This window comes from Impatiens glandulifera, chromosome 5 (genome assembly GCF_907164915.1).
Source record: "Impatiens glandulifera chromosome 5, dImpGla2.1, whole genome shotgun sequence".
Classification (NCBI taxonomy): domain Eukaryota; kingdom Viridiplantae; phylum Streptophyta; class Magnoliopsida; order Ericales; family Balsaminaceae; genus Impatiens; species Impatiens glandulifera.
In genome coordinates this window covers 9,085,057-9,100,276 of record NC_061866.1, presented here as the reverse complement: position 1 = coordinate 9,100,276, position 15,220 = coordinate 9,085,057, and the positions used below count along the sequence as shown (strand labels likewise).

General features: G+C 28.8%; 1 protein-coding gene across 1 annotated transcript; it reads left to right on the top strand.

Annotated features, from left to right (window-relative positions):
- The first annotated feature begins 3,766 nt into the window (after window positions 1–3,766).
- LOC124938754 (nodulation protein H-like) lies at window positions 3,767–5,960 on the top strand. The gene is made up of 6 exons (XM_047479255.1): window positions 3,767–3,967; window positions 4,266–4,507; window positions 4,582–4,840; window positions 4,914–5,093; window positions 5,190–5,345; window positions 5,419–5,960. Exons 1-6 carry the CDS (start codon window positions 3,938–3,940, stop codon window positions 5,590–5,592), a joined length of 1,041 nt encoding a protein of 346 aa, XP_047335211.1. The 5' UTR covers window positions 3,767–3,937; the 3' UTR covers window positions 5,593–5,960.
- Window positions 5,961–15,220: the final 9,260 nt, after the last annotated feature.

Genomic DNA, 15,220 nt, shown 5'->3' with positions numbered 1-15,220 from the left:
ATAGAAATTTAAATATAACGACAAAAATAATACAAAATACTAGTGTCTAAAATGTCACCAAATACATAAAAAAAAAAAAACACAATAAAATTAACCATTCGAAGAACAACAATTAAAACATGAGCAAAAAAAAGTATCACCAACTATAAACATAAATACGAGTTTGGATGAATTCACCGACCGCTTCCATCGGTTTTCCTAAAGAGATATCTCTATCGTCATAATAATAATGTTTGTAGAGTAAACGAAACGGTCGACCGCGATCACTGAACGTTCTAGAATTCTTTTCGAATCAAATGGTATATTAGAAGATAGCCAAAATAAAGACTCATCGACTTAATTCAACCGAGCTCGCGGTTTTTATTCAAATTTTCCATCAAACGAGAATTAAACACCACCTACTCAATATTAATCATATTATAAAGTTAATCATATTCTAAAGTAGACTCTAAACACAAATTTAAAAACAAGTTATTAAATATGAGAGCATTTTGATAGAGAAATAAGTCATTTGACACCCTTTGGTTGTTCTAAAGGAGTTTTGCCTTTCCGGCCGGCCGTCAACTTCTATGGAATGGATTGCATGCTGTGAGTCATTATATCATCACCACTTCCTTCCCCTCCACTATCTTTCAATTATTAAAAATTTATGCATCATTTAATTATTTAATACTTTACAGATCATCTCTTTTTATTTTTTATTTTTATTCATTTTGCTTTTACAATTCAAAAGTCACTTTTTTATTTATTCAAAATAGACAACCGAACTAACTCTATATATTTAACTTTAAAATAAAAATAATTGAAATCATTAGGGTTGTTAAGTAACGGACATATATTATTCTTTTAATAAAAGTATTAGTGTGGATAATGTTTTGAATGTCATAAAATAATCGAATAAGTGAGCCTAATAACGAGTCTTTACCATTTGTATATTTAAAAAAATATATGTTTCAAAGTATTCAATAAGAGATAATTTAGGGATGGGTTGATATAATACAACTTAATTTTTTATTCATAACTTATACCTTATCAAAAAATTCAATATAAAAAAATTATTACATTTACCTTACATTAATTTTGGTATACCTTAATTTCGATACAGTATCGGTATTATACATTTCATACCTAAAAAACATAATAACTTTAAAAAAATCTATTTAATATAGTTATTACATAAACGTTACACAAAATTAAAAATTAAAGATATTTTTCATAAAATAAAATATTTTTTTTAAAATTTAACATTTTCAAAAACTAGCCAATGATAAAAATTAAATTTAATTATAAAATTGAAATTATCAAGAATAAATATAAGTATAGACTTTAAGTTAGACTAAAGTGGATAAGAGAACAAATTCAGAACGGTCTTTAATCGCATTTGTATATGTAATCTTTTTATAAATAGATAATACAATTAATGTTAGATAATAATAATAATAAATATTAATTAATATAAACTTAATTAATAAAAATCTCACCCTCTTTTTAATTTGTTCATTTTCATTGAATAATTCAAGTTTATCACCTATAAGATCCTAAGTTGAATTCATCTTTTTTTAGTCAATCATTTATGCACACCAATGCCTCACGGTTTTAGGACTCAAATTGTTCCTATAAAGATCAATTATTTTTTTATCCAAGCTAAAACGGATTCATTAGCAATCGATGAAGATGAGATTGCAAAAATATCCTTAACAATAATTGAAAGAATTTAATACTTAAATAGTTTCACTCTTTCCACCTCTCCAAGAGATTGGAAGTGTGGTTGTATCTTTTTTCAATCTTATCGTCTAGAAATGACATATATTAAATAATATTACAGTATAATTATATTTTAATTTAATTTTTAAAATTTATGTTTTTATAATTAATTAATATTAAATCTATTTATTTCTTTATAAACATTATATATATATATATATATATATATATATATATTAATTTATAAATATTATTTCGATATATCTCGATATATTAAAATTTTGAAAATCTCATACATTTACCATACAAATAACTTCGGTATCAGTATCTTATCTTACATTTTGTTTGGTATAACTTAAATATCGATATTTTCGATACATCGCGGTACATTATTTTCGATATACTTATAATATCGATAATTTTTCTCACCCTAAGAGATATAACTATTATTATTATTTTTTTAAAATAACTTTTACTGTAATAAATGAATAAGATGATGTTAAATAATGAAACTGCTTCATTTTGGTTAATTTATTTATAATTTACTATTATTATTATCTTGTAATAATATTCATTATTATTTTTATTCAACTTTTTCTTAAATTTTATAAAGTATAACAATTATTTTTTTCAAAATAAAGAAAAACAATTTGATAATACCATGGTACAATTTTATGACACAAGAATAGTTTCAATTGAATTAAAAAATTATCTAAAAATAACTATATAAGAAAATAAATTTTATAATAGATAATTTTTCAATCTTATTAAGCAGAAATCATGGATCATGCAAGATTTTAATTAACATTAAAAAAATTAACAAACAAATTTTCAATATTACAATTTGCAAACTCTTACTTATTTTTAAAATTAATTATTTATTAAAACAATAACTACTTTATTTATTTTTAAAATTTTATATCATATAAAATTACATAACATGATCTTATTTTTTTCTAAGTAATAATTTTAGTTTGACAATAATAGTCTCAATCAAAATGGAGAATTACACTAAAAATAATGTTTTTAATTAAAAACACAATTGAAGAAGTAAGTTACAGTTATTTGTGCATCAAATATTCAAGTGTTTGAATACTCACAATTGTATATCCAATATTATTTTAAAAAATATAATTGGAATCTTTAAAACAAATATTATGTAAAGAAAAAAACAAAAACGTTTATTGACTATGCACTTATTTAATTTCAACAATAGTGATTGCGTTATAATCATAGTGAAATATTTTAGTTAATAATTTTTTTTCATTATTTATTTTATAATTTGAACTCAATTGTAAATTATAATAGATTGAATCTATTTATTTTTTATTATAATCATGTGAAATTAATATTATTTACTTTTGATACTTAATAAAATGTACAATCTAAATCTATATATAAACACTTTTTTTCAATATTTAAATAATTGTTTTATATTTATTACATATCATCCCAAGTCTTGGATTATTGGTCAATTAACGGTCAACATACGGTAAACTTTTTGTTTGATTTGATTGGGCTTATAGGGAAATAAAATTGCCATATCAAAAATATATAATTTTTTAATCATTTCAAATAAATTAACAATCATTTTATTCTAACTCTTAAATCAAGCTCCTCTCAATCGTTATTAAGAGGTATGAATCGAAACAATAAATATGTCGGACCAATTCTTTGAATTACTATCCCTATTATCTCTTCATGTACTATCAATAGTATATCAAATGAATTGACGTATTTTTAGTGATTATATTCGACCGAGGCATATAATCCCTAACGACATTATCTTAGGCTAGTTCTGAAAAATATATAGTGAGTCGGGACTACTTATTTTTGTTTTCTACCATTTATTAAATTTAATTTGTCTGAAATATGTTTTTGTTTTGCTTAAACTATTATCATAGAGTATTTTTATTTTTTATTTTTTAAATCTCATTCAAATTGATTAGTTTAATAATCCTATAGATTATTCAAATAATCCAATACTTAAAATAAGATGAGTGGGTGGGGATTCAGAAGAGTGAAGAATAGAAAAAAGCAAAAAAGAGAAATTGGAATTCTAAACAATAATGGCGTTTCTCTCGAGGAGGAAAATGATTCAAACCTGCATTTCTTCTTCCCCTTCTCTTCCTTTTTTATCCCTCTCTTCTTTTTCTTCTTTCTTCCCCGCCCGGCCGCCCCTGCAGAAGACGGTAGACATAGAAAGAAAGAGAAGTTGAAGAAGAAGAAAAACATGACCGAGATTATTTGTCTTCTCCACAAGGTAAGCTCACTGCAAACAACATTCTAGCTGCTTCCCATTTCAAAGCTGTCTGTTTATGTTTCTGGGTAAATTCCAAACAAGAAAAACAAACGATTAATTTTCATGGTCTGCTGTACTAAGTTTTGAAGAAAAAAAAAACAAAAAATTGGTGTTTTTCAAATGAAAGACCTGTTCTACTGCCTTATTTTCCTCGAAACATATGAACAGATTTGTCTCCTACAGTCTCCAGATCCCTATTTACTCAATAACCCTTTGTTCTTCATTATGTTGCCGTTCCATGGAACCTTCTAAATCTCAGGATACATTGGTGATAAAGACACCCAAGAGATCTCCTTTGGTATTTAGAACAGTAGTATTGTTCTTTGTTATGGTTTGTGGAGTATATATTCTCTCAATTTGCTTGAAACAAACAAGCCTCCATACAAAAGCTCGATTCTTAAACCTTCAAGTCATAGAACAGCAGCCTTGCCCTGTTCCTGGTTTTCAGCCATGGGAAAACATCCCTTATCAACATTTCCCCAAACCTAAAACCTTCAACAGGTAACTACTAATGTTGGGTTATGTTCGGATTGTTTTAACAATATTAAAATCAATTCCATATTGTTGGTTGGCAGAGAGGAATGTGGCTGCAATCCTGTTCGATATTTCGCGATTTTGTCTGCTCAAAGATCGGGAAGTGGTTGGTTTGAGACGTTATTGAACAGTCATATGAATGTTAGCTCAAATGGGGAAATATTTGGTGATAGATATAGAAGAAGTAATGCATCAGTAGTTGTTGAGACATTGGATAGAGTTTATAGCCTTGATTGGATATCTAGTTCTTCTAAGAATGAGTGTTCTGCTGCTGTTGGATTCAAATGGATGCTTAATCAGGTTAGATTCTTTCTTTTGTATTTTCTTTCTGTTTTTACAGTTTTTACTTACAAGAATGGATTTTTATTTGCAGGGATTGATGGAGAATCATGAAGAGATAGTGGAGTATTTCAATAGAAGAGGTGTTTCTGCAATTATCCTCTTTAGAAGGAATCTTCTTCGAAGAATGATTTCATTACTTGCTAATAGTTATGATAGTCAAGCTAAACTATTAAATGGAACTCACAAATCCCATGTGCATTCCCCACAAGAGGTTACTAGTTATGGAATATTTAGTTATTTGTGATTATATTCAACTAACCCAAGATCGAACAAGGCCTGTCTATCTATCTCACACACGAAATTGCAGGCGGACATTCTGGCGACATATAAACCGAAGATTAATACAACAATTCTAATTCGCGATATGATGCAAGAAGAAGATCAAATTTCAAGAGCCTTGCAGTATTTTAGCAAAACCCGACACATTGTTGTTTACTACGAGGATGTAGTCAGCAACAAAACCGTAAGCTTACTCTAAGATGTCTAATTTGGATAACCAACAAGGCCTTAGTTTTTCTTTTTTGAATTAATTGCAGAAACTGTCGGAAGTTCAGAAGTTTTTGGGTGTGCCGGATATGGAACTTAGTAGTCGTCAGGTTAAGATACACAAGGGTCCTTTGCAAGGGCAGGTCGAGAATTGGGATGAGATTGAAAGAATTATTAAAGGAACAATGTATGAAAGGTTTCTTCAAGCTGATTACGAATTATAGTTGTTTGGAGACTTCTACCCGTAATGGATTGATTACGGGTAGAGGAAGAGGAGTTCAATATTTATGGGATCGGCAAATAAAGAGTTTGCCACCATTTTCAGATTATGGAGGAAACAAAATGTAACAATATATATTAGTTTCTGGTTTTGATTGTGACGACGAGGTCGAGGTTTGGAAAGGCGAAAGAAGTGTTGATTTCATGGAAAATTCAATGGAACCTTCATTTGTTCATTCTTTTTATTTGAACAGAATTACTCATGCATCGGATAACCATATCTTGTACATTTTGTAATGCTCCAAATCTCAGAACTTGCACATTGTAATTTTAGGCCATAAATAATGAAAAATTGGGAGAAGTACATTTCAGGTTTGAAAAATTGTCATTTCTTATAAGGGGAAGTGTATAGTTTCATTAGAACTTGATTGGAAAGAATTGAGAGTTTTATTGTTGGAGAATGGCTAATAAGGGAATATTAGGTCAAGTGAATTTGGATTATTGGTTATTTTATACATTTATAATTTTTTTATTAGTGTATTTAATAATTAAACTAGGCAAAAGCTGCACACGATTTATCCAAAAAAAAATAATTATTAGACCTAACCATTAATAACAAAAAATTTAAAATGTAAAAAATATAAAAGAATAATAATTTAAATTTTAAGTAGAGTAAATTCTAAATTCTAATGTAGATATAATAGACTAAACATTTATTTTACATACACATTGAAGGAAAACTCAATGAATCTTGATAAGAAATTTGGAAAAAAATGAGAAAAAAGAATGTGACAATTACAAAATCAAGACAAGAAAGTTAAGCACACAAAATTTAAAATAATGTTAATTATGATGAAAGAAAGGTGAGCACACTTAATTTATAATAATCATTAGACAAGCTTGAAAAACTTCATCAACCTCTATAAAGAATTATTTAAAGACATTCATTCATTCAAGAACTATCACTTAAGGCCCATTTTGTATCCATTCACAAATTTCTGAGACAGACAAAATTAAATCATTTAAACTAGCCCAAGACTCAAAAGTGTATAGACCGGTCTTTTCTTCCGGTAACGAAACACTGGACCCAAAGTCTCGAATTTGCATGTGATTTTACTTCACTTTTTATTTTTTCATTTATTCAAGGGGTCACTCTTTAAATCAAATTATCCTTTTTGACACTTTAATACTTTAATGCGAAATTTCAATTTTTTTTTGGGATGGTAAGATTATACTTTAATATTTATGTTAAATTGTTTTCTTAAAAGATATTGAATTTTGTATAGACGTGAAATAGTAAAATGATTACGTACTTTTTAAGAAAATTATTCATTAATTCACGGTGTTAATAGACATATAAGGTAATGATAATTTCGTCTTGGATAAACCCAACAAACTCTTTCGTCTTGGATAAACCCAACAAACTCCTACTCGCATGACAGACTGTTTGATAAAACAAAAAAAAATAGTTAGATAAATTTATTATATTTTTAAACATAAAATGTTAAAGCATAGGGGTTTGATTATGAGTTCAAATTAAAAAAAAAAAATTTAAACTAGACTTACGTAAAAAAAAAAAAAAAAATCCATTTTTTTACCGGGTTGGGACAGCCCAAAATCGGGGCCGACTTTGTTTCATACCAATTCAAAAAGCTATGCAGGAGGAGTTAGGGGTGGATCTAGGTAAAGGGCTCTCACACTCCTTCAAAAAGTTGTTTTCTTACAATAATAATGTGACTTAAGCTCTAATTTATTTTTTTTTCAATTTAATTTAAATATTTATTTATTTAATTATTAAAAAAATTGCAAAACATACCTTTATGCACTTATTTTATTTATTTATTTTTTTGTTATTTTTTTATCCCACCTCAATTTTTTTCAAGTCAATCATAACTCAAATTTCTAGATTCGTCCTTACAAAGATTTCTAGATTTGTCCTTACAAAGATTCCTGGATTCGTCCCTAATAAATCCATAGTTAGACTAAGAAATTGTTTTCTCTTCCAATTATATTCATATGCTACCACACCCTATAAATTACAAGTAATGTTCATTAGATATGTGGTAACTATATATAGGTAGCGGAGATGGCAACCAGGGTGGACCCTTAATATTCGGCTACCCTAAGTATGTGCCTATCTTGTCTGATCTCCATGTTGGGAATTACGACAGCCATCTCTCCTATTTACAAACACAAAAAACATTTTCGGCCATCCTGAAACTTACGGTTTTCCTAGCCACATGAGATATAGAAGAATTTCAAACACTAAAGAGAGGAAAAAAAAAAAGAGTTAAGACATAACCCTACACACAGGTGAAAGATTGTATACCCTTGTTTTAAAAGCATTTTCATAATGCCCATAGTGTAGCCAACTAAATAGACCTAGTCACATATTTTTAATAAAAAATATCAGAATTGAAAGGAGAGAGTTCTTTAATATTGTTTTTCAAGAAACTAAAACTCTTTAACACCAATCAAAGTGCTTAAGGTTTCCACAATAATCTCAAACCTCTCAAAAAAGTCTTTAATCAACACTGACATAATTAAAGGTAGTTAAAGGGTATTCATGTATTTATTTTTTGATACAATATCTCATGTTAACGATCGAGGTTACAATTGACTTTGCTACTTAATTACTCCACTCAATACTTAAAAGACTTAATTAGATTCCATGGAGATCCAGGGCGGAGCACGCATGGCCGTGGGCTCTCGCCCCACCTAAATTAAAAACTTAAAATAAAATATTTTATATATATTTAATATATGACTCATAGCAAAGTAATTAAACTTTTAACCTGAAACTCTCATGTGAACACCTGCTCTCACCTTTAATTTTATTATATTTTAAAAACTAATATAATTTTATTAAAATAATAATTATTAATATTTTATTTTATACTAACAATATTTTCTAATATACAAATATTTATAATAATACATAAATTTTAATTAATATATAAATAAGATTTATTTATATAAATAAAATTTAAAAAATTATATATAAAATAATATAAATCATATAATAATATTATTTATTTTAAAATTATATTTATATAATAATTATACATTATTTTTTATTTACTTCAATGTAATTAATAATATAAATTATTTATAAGGGTAAAATATAAAAATTAAAATAATAATAGTGTTTTATATTTATTAATTTTAAACTATTTCAAAAATTTATAAAAAAATATAAATTAATATTAATAAACAAGTTAAAATAGTTACATTGATTTGGTTCGGTATTTAAATAAAGAATTTGATATCCATGTAAGTTCTCTTAAACTTGATCCAGCGTTACGTATTCCGATATGGAAATATCATTTTAATCAAATGGATGAAATTAGACGAGTTTATATCAAGATGAAGTCATATCAACATATTAAGGATGAGTACCCGCCGACCAAATTTGGAAATCAAAATCGACAGTTCCAAATTCATTGGTTTAAGAAATTTACTTGGTTAGAATACTCTCATTTGAAAGATGTTGCTTTTTGTTTCTCATGTTTCTTGTTTGAACATAAGCAACCCCAAAAACCTACATTTACAATAGATGAATTCAAATATTGAAAGCGAGTTAATGATGTGAATAAATGCTCTTTTGTTATGCATATAGGATGTAATATTTCACCACATAATAGGGCAGTTGAATATCTTGATAATTTAATGAATATCCTTGTCATATTGACAAATTACTGAATGCTTAGTCTTCAGATGAAAAACAAAATAACAGATTACGACTTACAACTACTATTGAAAGCACTCGGTGGCTCACTTTGCAAGCGTGTGCATTGAGAGGGCATGACGAGTCTCCATCTTCGATTAATCGTGAAAATTTTATTGAAAAAAAAAAACGAAACATAGAAAGTTAAATCTGAGATGCAAGTTGGAGTCAGCCCCAGATAATTTTTTATCCTGGTTCCGCCCCTGATGGAGATGAATCCCTTGAAAACCTAATTCATACATGCATTTGGTTGACATACATGTAAATAAATTTAACTTGTAACTTACTAAAATTCTCGCAACATCATAGAACCCTTACTAACTAACATTAAATATTTCAAAAAACACCTTTAGATATTTAAACCGTAGAACCCTTACTAACTAACATTGATCACAATTGTCCAACTATTGGTTTCTACAAATATCCTTCCACTAAAGTCACCATTTAAGATTGCAGACTTTCACACGCAATGACCCTTCAGATCTAAAACCACTACATCTTGTCGTAAATGTATGTGCAGACAAATATACAACTGCCCTATTTGAAAATATATATTGTCAAACAATGACTTATTCCACAATAATGTTTATAAATATGAGGAAAAACATTACCATTATGGAAGGAGAAGAAACAACCATAAAACAAGTCATGTTTGTCAAACACAAATGATCAAATTTTGTTTTTATATAACATGATTTCAAAATTTATTTAATATCGTATTAATGCAAAATCAGCCTCACTTTCTAATTTGTTAGCTGCTAGGCTAGGCCGCTCTTTAACCACCATTGTTTGATGTTAGTTTTTTTTTTCTAACAAAATTTGTATCAAATTTTAATTTTTTCACAGTTAATTCATCCAAAAATACTAAAATATTTTTACTTCATTATTTAAAAATTTAAATATAAAACACTATTATAATAATATTCAACTAATTAAAACCCAGATGATTTTCTTTTTCAAAAAACATAATAAAATTCATAAATAACCCAACATCAATGATCTTAAATGCCCCACCTTTTCACTTTCACCTATTCATCATATAGAGACTTTGCTTGAGAGGCAAGTGGATGGGTGGCGACAGTTAGTGAGTTCCCCAACAATTGGAGCCAGACAAAACCTTCAATTATTCTCCCCCCCTTCACTTTCCATTTTTTTAATTATTATTATTATTATTATTATATATAATTTAGGATTAGGAGTATATGGAATCAAATCGGACTTACTTTTTATCTATTTTTCCTTATTTGGGATCCACAAGGTCATCCTAATGACAAAGTACGATCCCATTAAACACTTACTCTCCAGACCTGTCGTTGGAGGAAGACCGGCCCGGTGGATGTTCTCCCGGATATGACCTCCACATTCAGACACCATTGATTAAGACGTGTTAAGACATTTCAGACAAACAAAATTTGTAAGTCTTTGTATATACATATATATAAATAGGGCTGTGCAAAAAAACCGGAAAACCGGTAACCCAACCGAACCGATAGTTAACCGGTTTCATTTTAACGGTTTATTGGTTAACCGGTTTTAGCGGTTCCGGTTAATCGGTTTTTTACCGGTTAAACGGTTCGGTTTTCTTATTTTTCTAACGGTTTAACCGGTAAACCGGTAATAATTTAATTATATATTTTTATATTTTATAATTTGTAATAGTTATTTTATAAATAATTTTTATAGAATAATTTTTAAAAAACATTATAATCTATATAAATTTTTACAAAAATAAATTAAAAACAAATTGAAATAATTTCATTAAAATATGTAAAATTGTTTTTAGGAATTATAAATTAACAAAATCAAAATAGTTAAGCAAATTAAAATTTGATGTCTTCAAAATTCAACCTTCACTTTTTGTTTTAACTTTCTCTTCAACACGTCCAATACGGAAACACATAAAATCAAAGTTATAAATTATAATTTACCGATTTTACTTCCCGTTCTATCGGTTGAGAAGGGGATTCTATCATATTTGCTTATACTTGGTTGGTCAAAGACTAATCGTCATAATGAATTTGAATTTTATTAAGGAACATATAAAAACCTAACCGAATAACTATAAAATATATTATATTGTTACAATAAAATTATATTTATAACATATTTCTAAATATATCAATAAAATATATTATTATAATATAATATATTATAATAGAGACCAAAAAAAGATGAAGAATAGTATAATAAAAAAGTGAAAACAATAATTTAAAAAAATATATTGTATAAATTTATTACATAATTTAAAAAAATCGAATTATCGGTTCCTGGTTAAACCCGGTTAATCGGCCAGAACCGACCAAAACCAGCAGAACCAGAACCGGTAAAACCGATACCATTAACGGCCGGTTAACCGGTTTGTAAAATAAAAGCCAAAACCGGTAATAACCGGAACCGTTTAACTGGTTAACTGGTTAACCGACCGGTAATAATATAAATATGAATGATTGGCTTTCATCTTCGAAGGGCTATCATCTACGGTGGACTTGGAATGTTCCCATAAGATACCGCTCCGTGGGCTGTCATTACACTTCAAAACCATTACTTTCACTTTTATGCAAGTCGTTCTAAATGAGAATTAAACCCGTGACATTTGGTCTCATAGGATTCACTTTTGTCACTTCAATTATTTTAGTGGGTCAAATAATTTTTTATAAATAAAGAGAAAAACGAATCTTCTTAGTGTAGAAAAGAGTCGTTGCATTATTGAAGTGTTTTCCCAAGATATGCCAACACAAAGCTGAGAAGAAATGCTAATGGAAAAAACTCTTTCAGATTAGAATTAATGGTGGGGTGTGTATTGTAATACTGTCCATCCCAAGTTATAGGGTGGTAATTATTAGTGGTGCAATAAAGCTACTGTTTATTAAGCATGTGAGGAGATGAATCCATAATCAGTGATGAGTCAAAAAGACAAGAGTTATGTAGGGCTAAAACTAAATCTAAAACATCACATTTGATCTGCACCAGAAAGGTCTCTTTCACTAAGTGGAACTAGCTAATTGTTTCAAGGTACCCAAAATTCACTCATCTCACTATTTTATTTATTGATAAATGGTATTGATTAAAAGCCAAAGCCAATGACAATGTTTTTTTTTTAATAATGTCACAAATCTAATGAAAGTTGTAATCTTTCTTAAGCTTTTAAGTTCATAATAATTTATTTTTTTACTGAACAAAGCTGTAAACATACTGTAGGGTATAAGAATAATTCATTTGAATTTGAGAAATTTTGAGACATCGAATTGAGCTGAAATGTTCCCAAATTGATTCACGTACCACTTATGTATGTTTTCTTCTTTCTTCCCCCCCACACACACACCATAAATTACATTTGCTTATTAAAAGTAAACATCAATAGGCGCCTTTGTGAGCGAAATTGTAACAAATGAACATAAACTTTATTGATTTAAAATATATTTTATGTTATGTTATTCAGCTTTGTTGAACTAATTTTCTATCAATTTTGTATTTTATTGAAGATAAGTAAGACGTAAGATTTTTTTGGATCGAATAGACCCACGTGAAGAGTGAAGCCGTCAACGAAATGTACAAACTAACTAGCGGCAACACAAGTTTGAAAAAAATAGTGGTTGAACCTTACCTATCATAGTGAATTAATTTAGTCAAGTGAATCATATAAATTCGTAACAAATATGTAAAAAAAAAAGGAGTTGATATACTTTTCATAAATGAAAAATTTCACAAAATGAAATATTTTTATTTTCAATAATAGGTAACATACAATATAAGATAATGAATATGAGTACCAATAAACTTGTTTATTTGTAGGTGGCAAAGAAATATAGTATAATCTGTTTTTAAGTTTGTTACAGACTTACAGTCCACTTATATTTTCGTATTTCGTATTGCGATAATTTATCATACATTAATATAATGTATGTAATTTAGAAAAGACGTTATTAGACATGAAAACTATTTTGTTGATTTAATTGTATGGTACAAAGTTAATTGTAGAGTTGCCAATATTAAAAAAAACAATATTAATAGATTTTTTTTTTTATAATGTTTACCCCACCTAAACCTATTATGCTAAACACATTCTAGATTATACTATGTTGTATATGAGTTGAATAAGTTTAGTTTGAGTTATGTATATATGTTTAAGCAAACACTCTTATTTTGGAAAATTGTATCATTGCATTCCTTAATTTTCATTTTATTGAGTATTAACGAAATTAGTGTAGGTAGTGTGACTCCAAAGATTGTGTTTCCCTGAACTTTTTTTATGATACAAGATTGAGTCTGCTCTAGCCCATGGACTCACTAGGACCACCCGGGCTCTACAAATGTAGATGGAAACTATATTAATACTTACAATTTTTCATATATGTGTTTTTATCAACATGTAGAGTCTGATATAACAAGGTCTTCATCAACAAAAAAAAAAGAAAAAAGAAAAATGGTCACTCAACAACTTCACACATGTCACAATACAAGTGGATCGATCTTCATACATTGATACCTTATCATATTCTCTATAAATAGCTAATGATTCCACCACTTTACAAACACCTTCAAAGCTCATAACCCATTTGATAATTCACTTCTACAAACACACACTTGAAAATTAACAGTCAAATATGGCCTGCAGACTCATGATCAACTCTGTTCTCCTTTTAACACTTGTTATGATCATCTGTTACTCTGAAGGAAGGCAGATGAAAGAAGAGATGAGGACAACCATCAATTCAGACACTGTGAAAGTATCAACCTTAACCCACAAAGCTGCCGCAGAAACCAACGAATACAGGCAGACAGACCCCGGTCATAGCCCCGGAGTAGGCCACTCGTTTGGACCCGCAACTATTCGAGTAAATAATTGATTAGTTAAGTAATTAAGGTCCTTCAATATGTATATAGTTATTGATCTAATATGTAAAAATATATCTAAGTAGCATAATAAGGTGTTAAATATCTAGAAATGACTTAATAATATTTGAAATGGTCTAGCAAGGGTTTGACATATAATCTAGTGGTGGCATTGCTTTTAAATTTGTGATCCTAATTAATTAGGATATTTATATACCCATGTATTATTTTAGCAATTTATATTTGTGTGTGAATTATAAATGTAGCCTATAGGCTGTAGAAGCATTCATATATATTCATTACTAATACATGAAATTATTTGTCGTGGTTTCCTGTTGATGATTTTGTACGGAAACATAATAAAGCAACTAAGATTACGAAAATGATCGAAAAATACAAGAAAAATAGGAACAAATATCAGAAAAAATGTCAAAAAAAGTTGAATCACACCAAGATAAGGATGAATAGAATCTCTACAATGACATTAACTATGAAATCAAAGTGAATGCACGCCCAAATCGATCAAAATAAGCTAATCCATAGAGTATATTCACGCCAGTTGAGTTCTTTCGAGAATTTTGACTTTCTCGACAAATATCTATTTCTGATTTAGTTATTTTGGTTCATTAACTTTTGAATATTTTGACTTTCTCTGTGCTGAGCAGACTATATTTGGGTTACTTAAGAAGATGTTAAGCTATCTTGGAGACAACTCTGGATCTAGAAGAGAGACGAGTGCATTTGAGCCATCCGACATCGACGAGTGCATCTGGGCCATCCGGCACCGACGAGTGCTTCTAGGTCATCCAACACCGGCGAGTGCATCTGGGCCATCCGACACCGGCGAGTGCATTTGGGCCATCCAGCACCGGCGAGTGCATCTGAACCATCCGGCACCGACGAGTGCATATGTACCATCCGACACTAGAGAGTGCTTCTAAGCCATCCAACACCAGCGAGTGCATCTGGGTCATCCGACACCGACAAGTGCATCTGGGTCATCTGACATTGACGAATGAATCTGTTAAGTTGTCTTATAACAACTTTGGATCAGAGAGAGAAGATAGAATATT

Excerpts from the sequence above, each read along its gene's own strand:
- LOC124938754 (XM_047479255.1), top strand. The coding sequence starts at position 3,938 with ATGACCGAGATTATTTGTCTTCTCCACAAG. Across the intron at positions 4,841-4,913 it reads TCAAATGGATGCTTAATCAG|GGATTGATGGAGAATCATGA; the intron begins GTTAGATTCTTT and ends TTTTATTTGCAG. Across the intron at positions 5,094-5,189 it reads ATGTGCATTCCCCACAAGAG|GCGGACATTCTGGCGACATA; the intron begins GTTACTAGTTAT and ends ACGAAATTGCAG.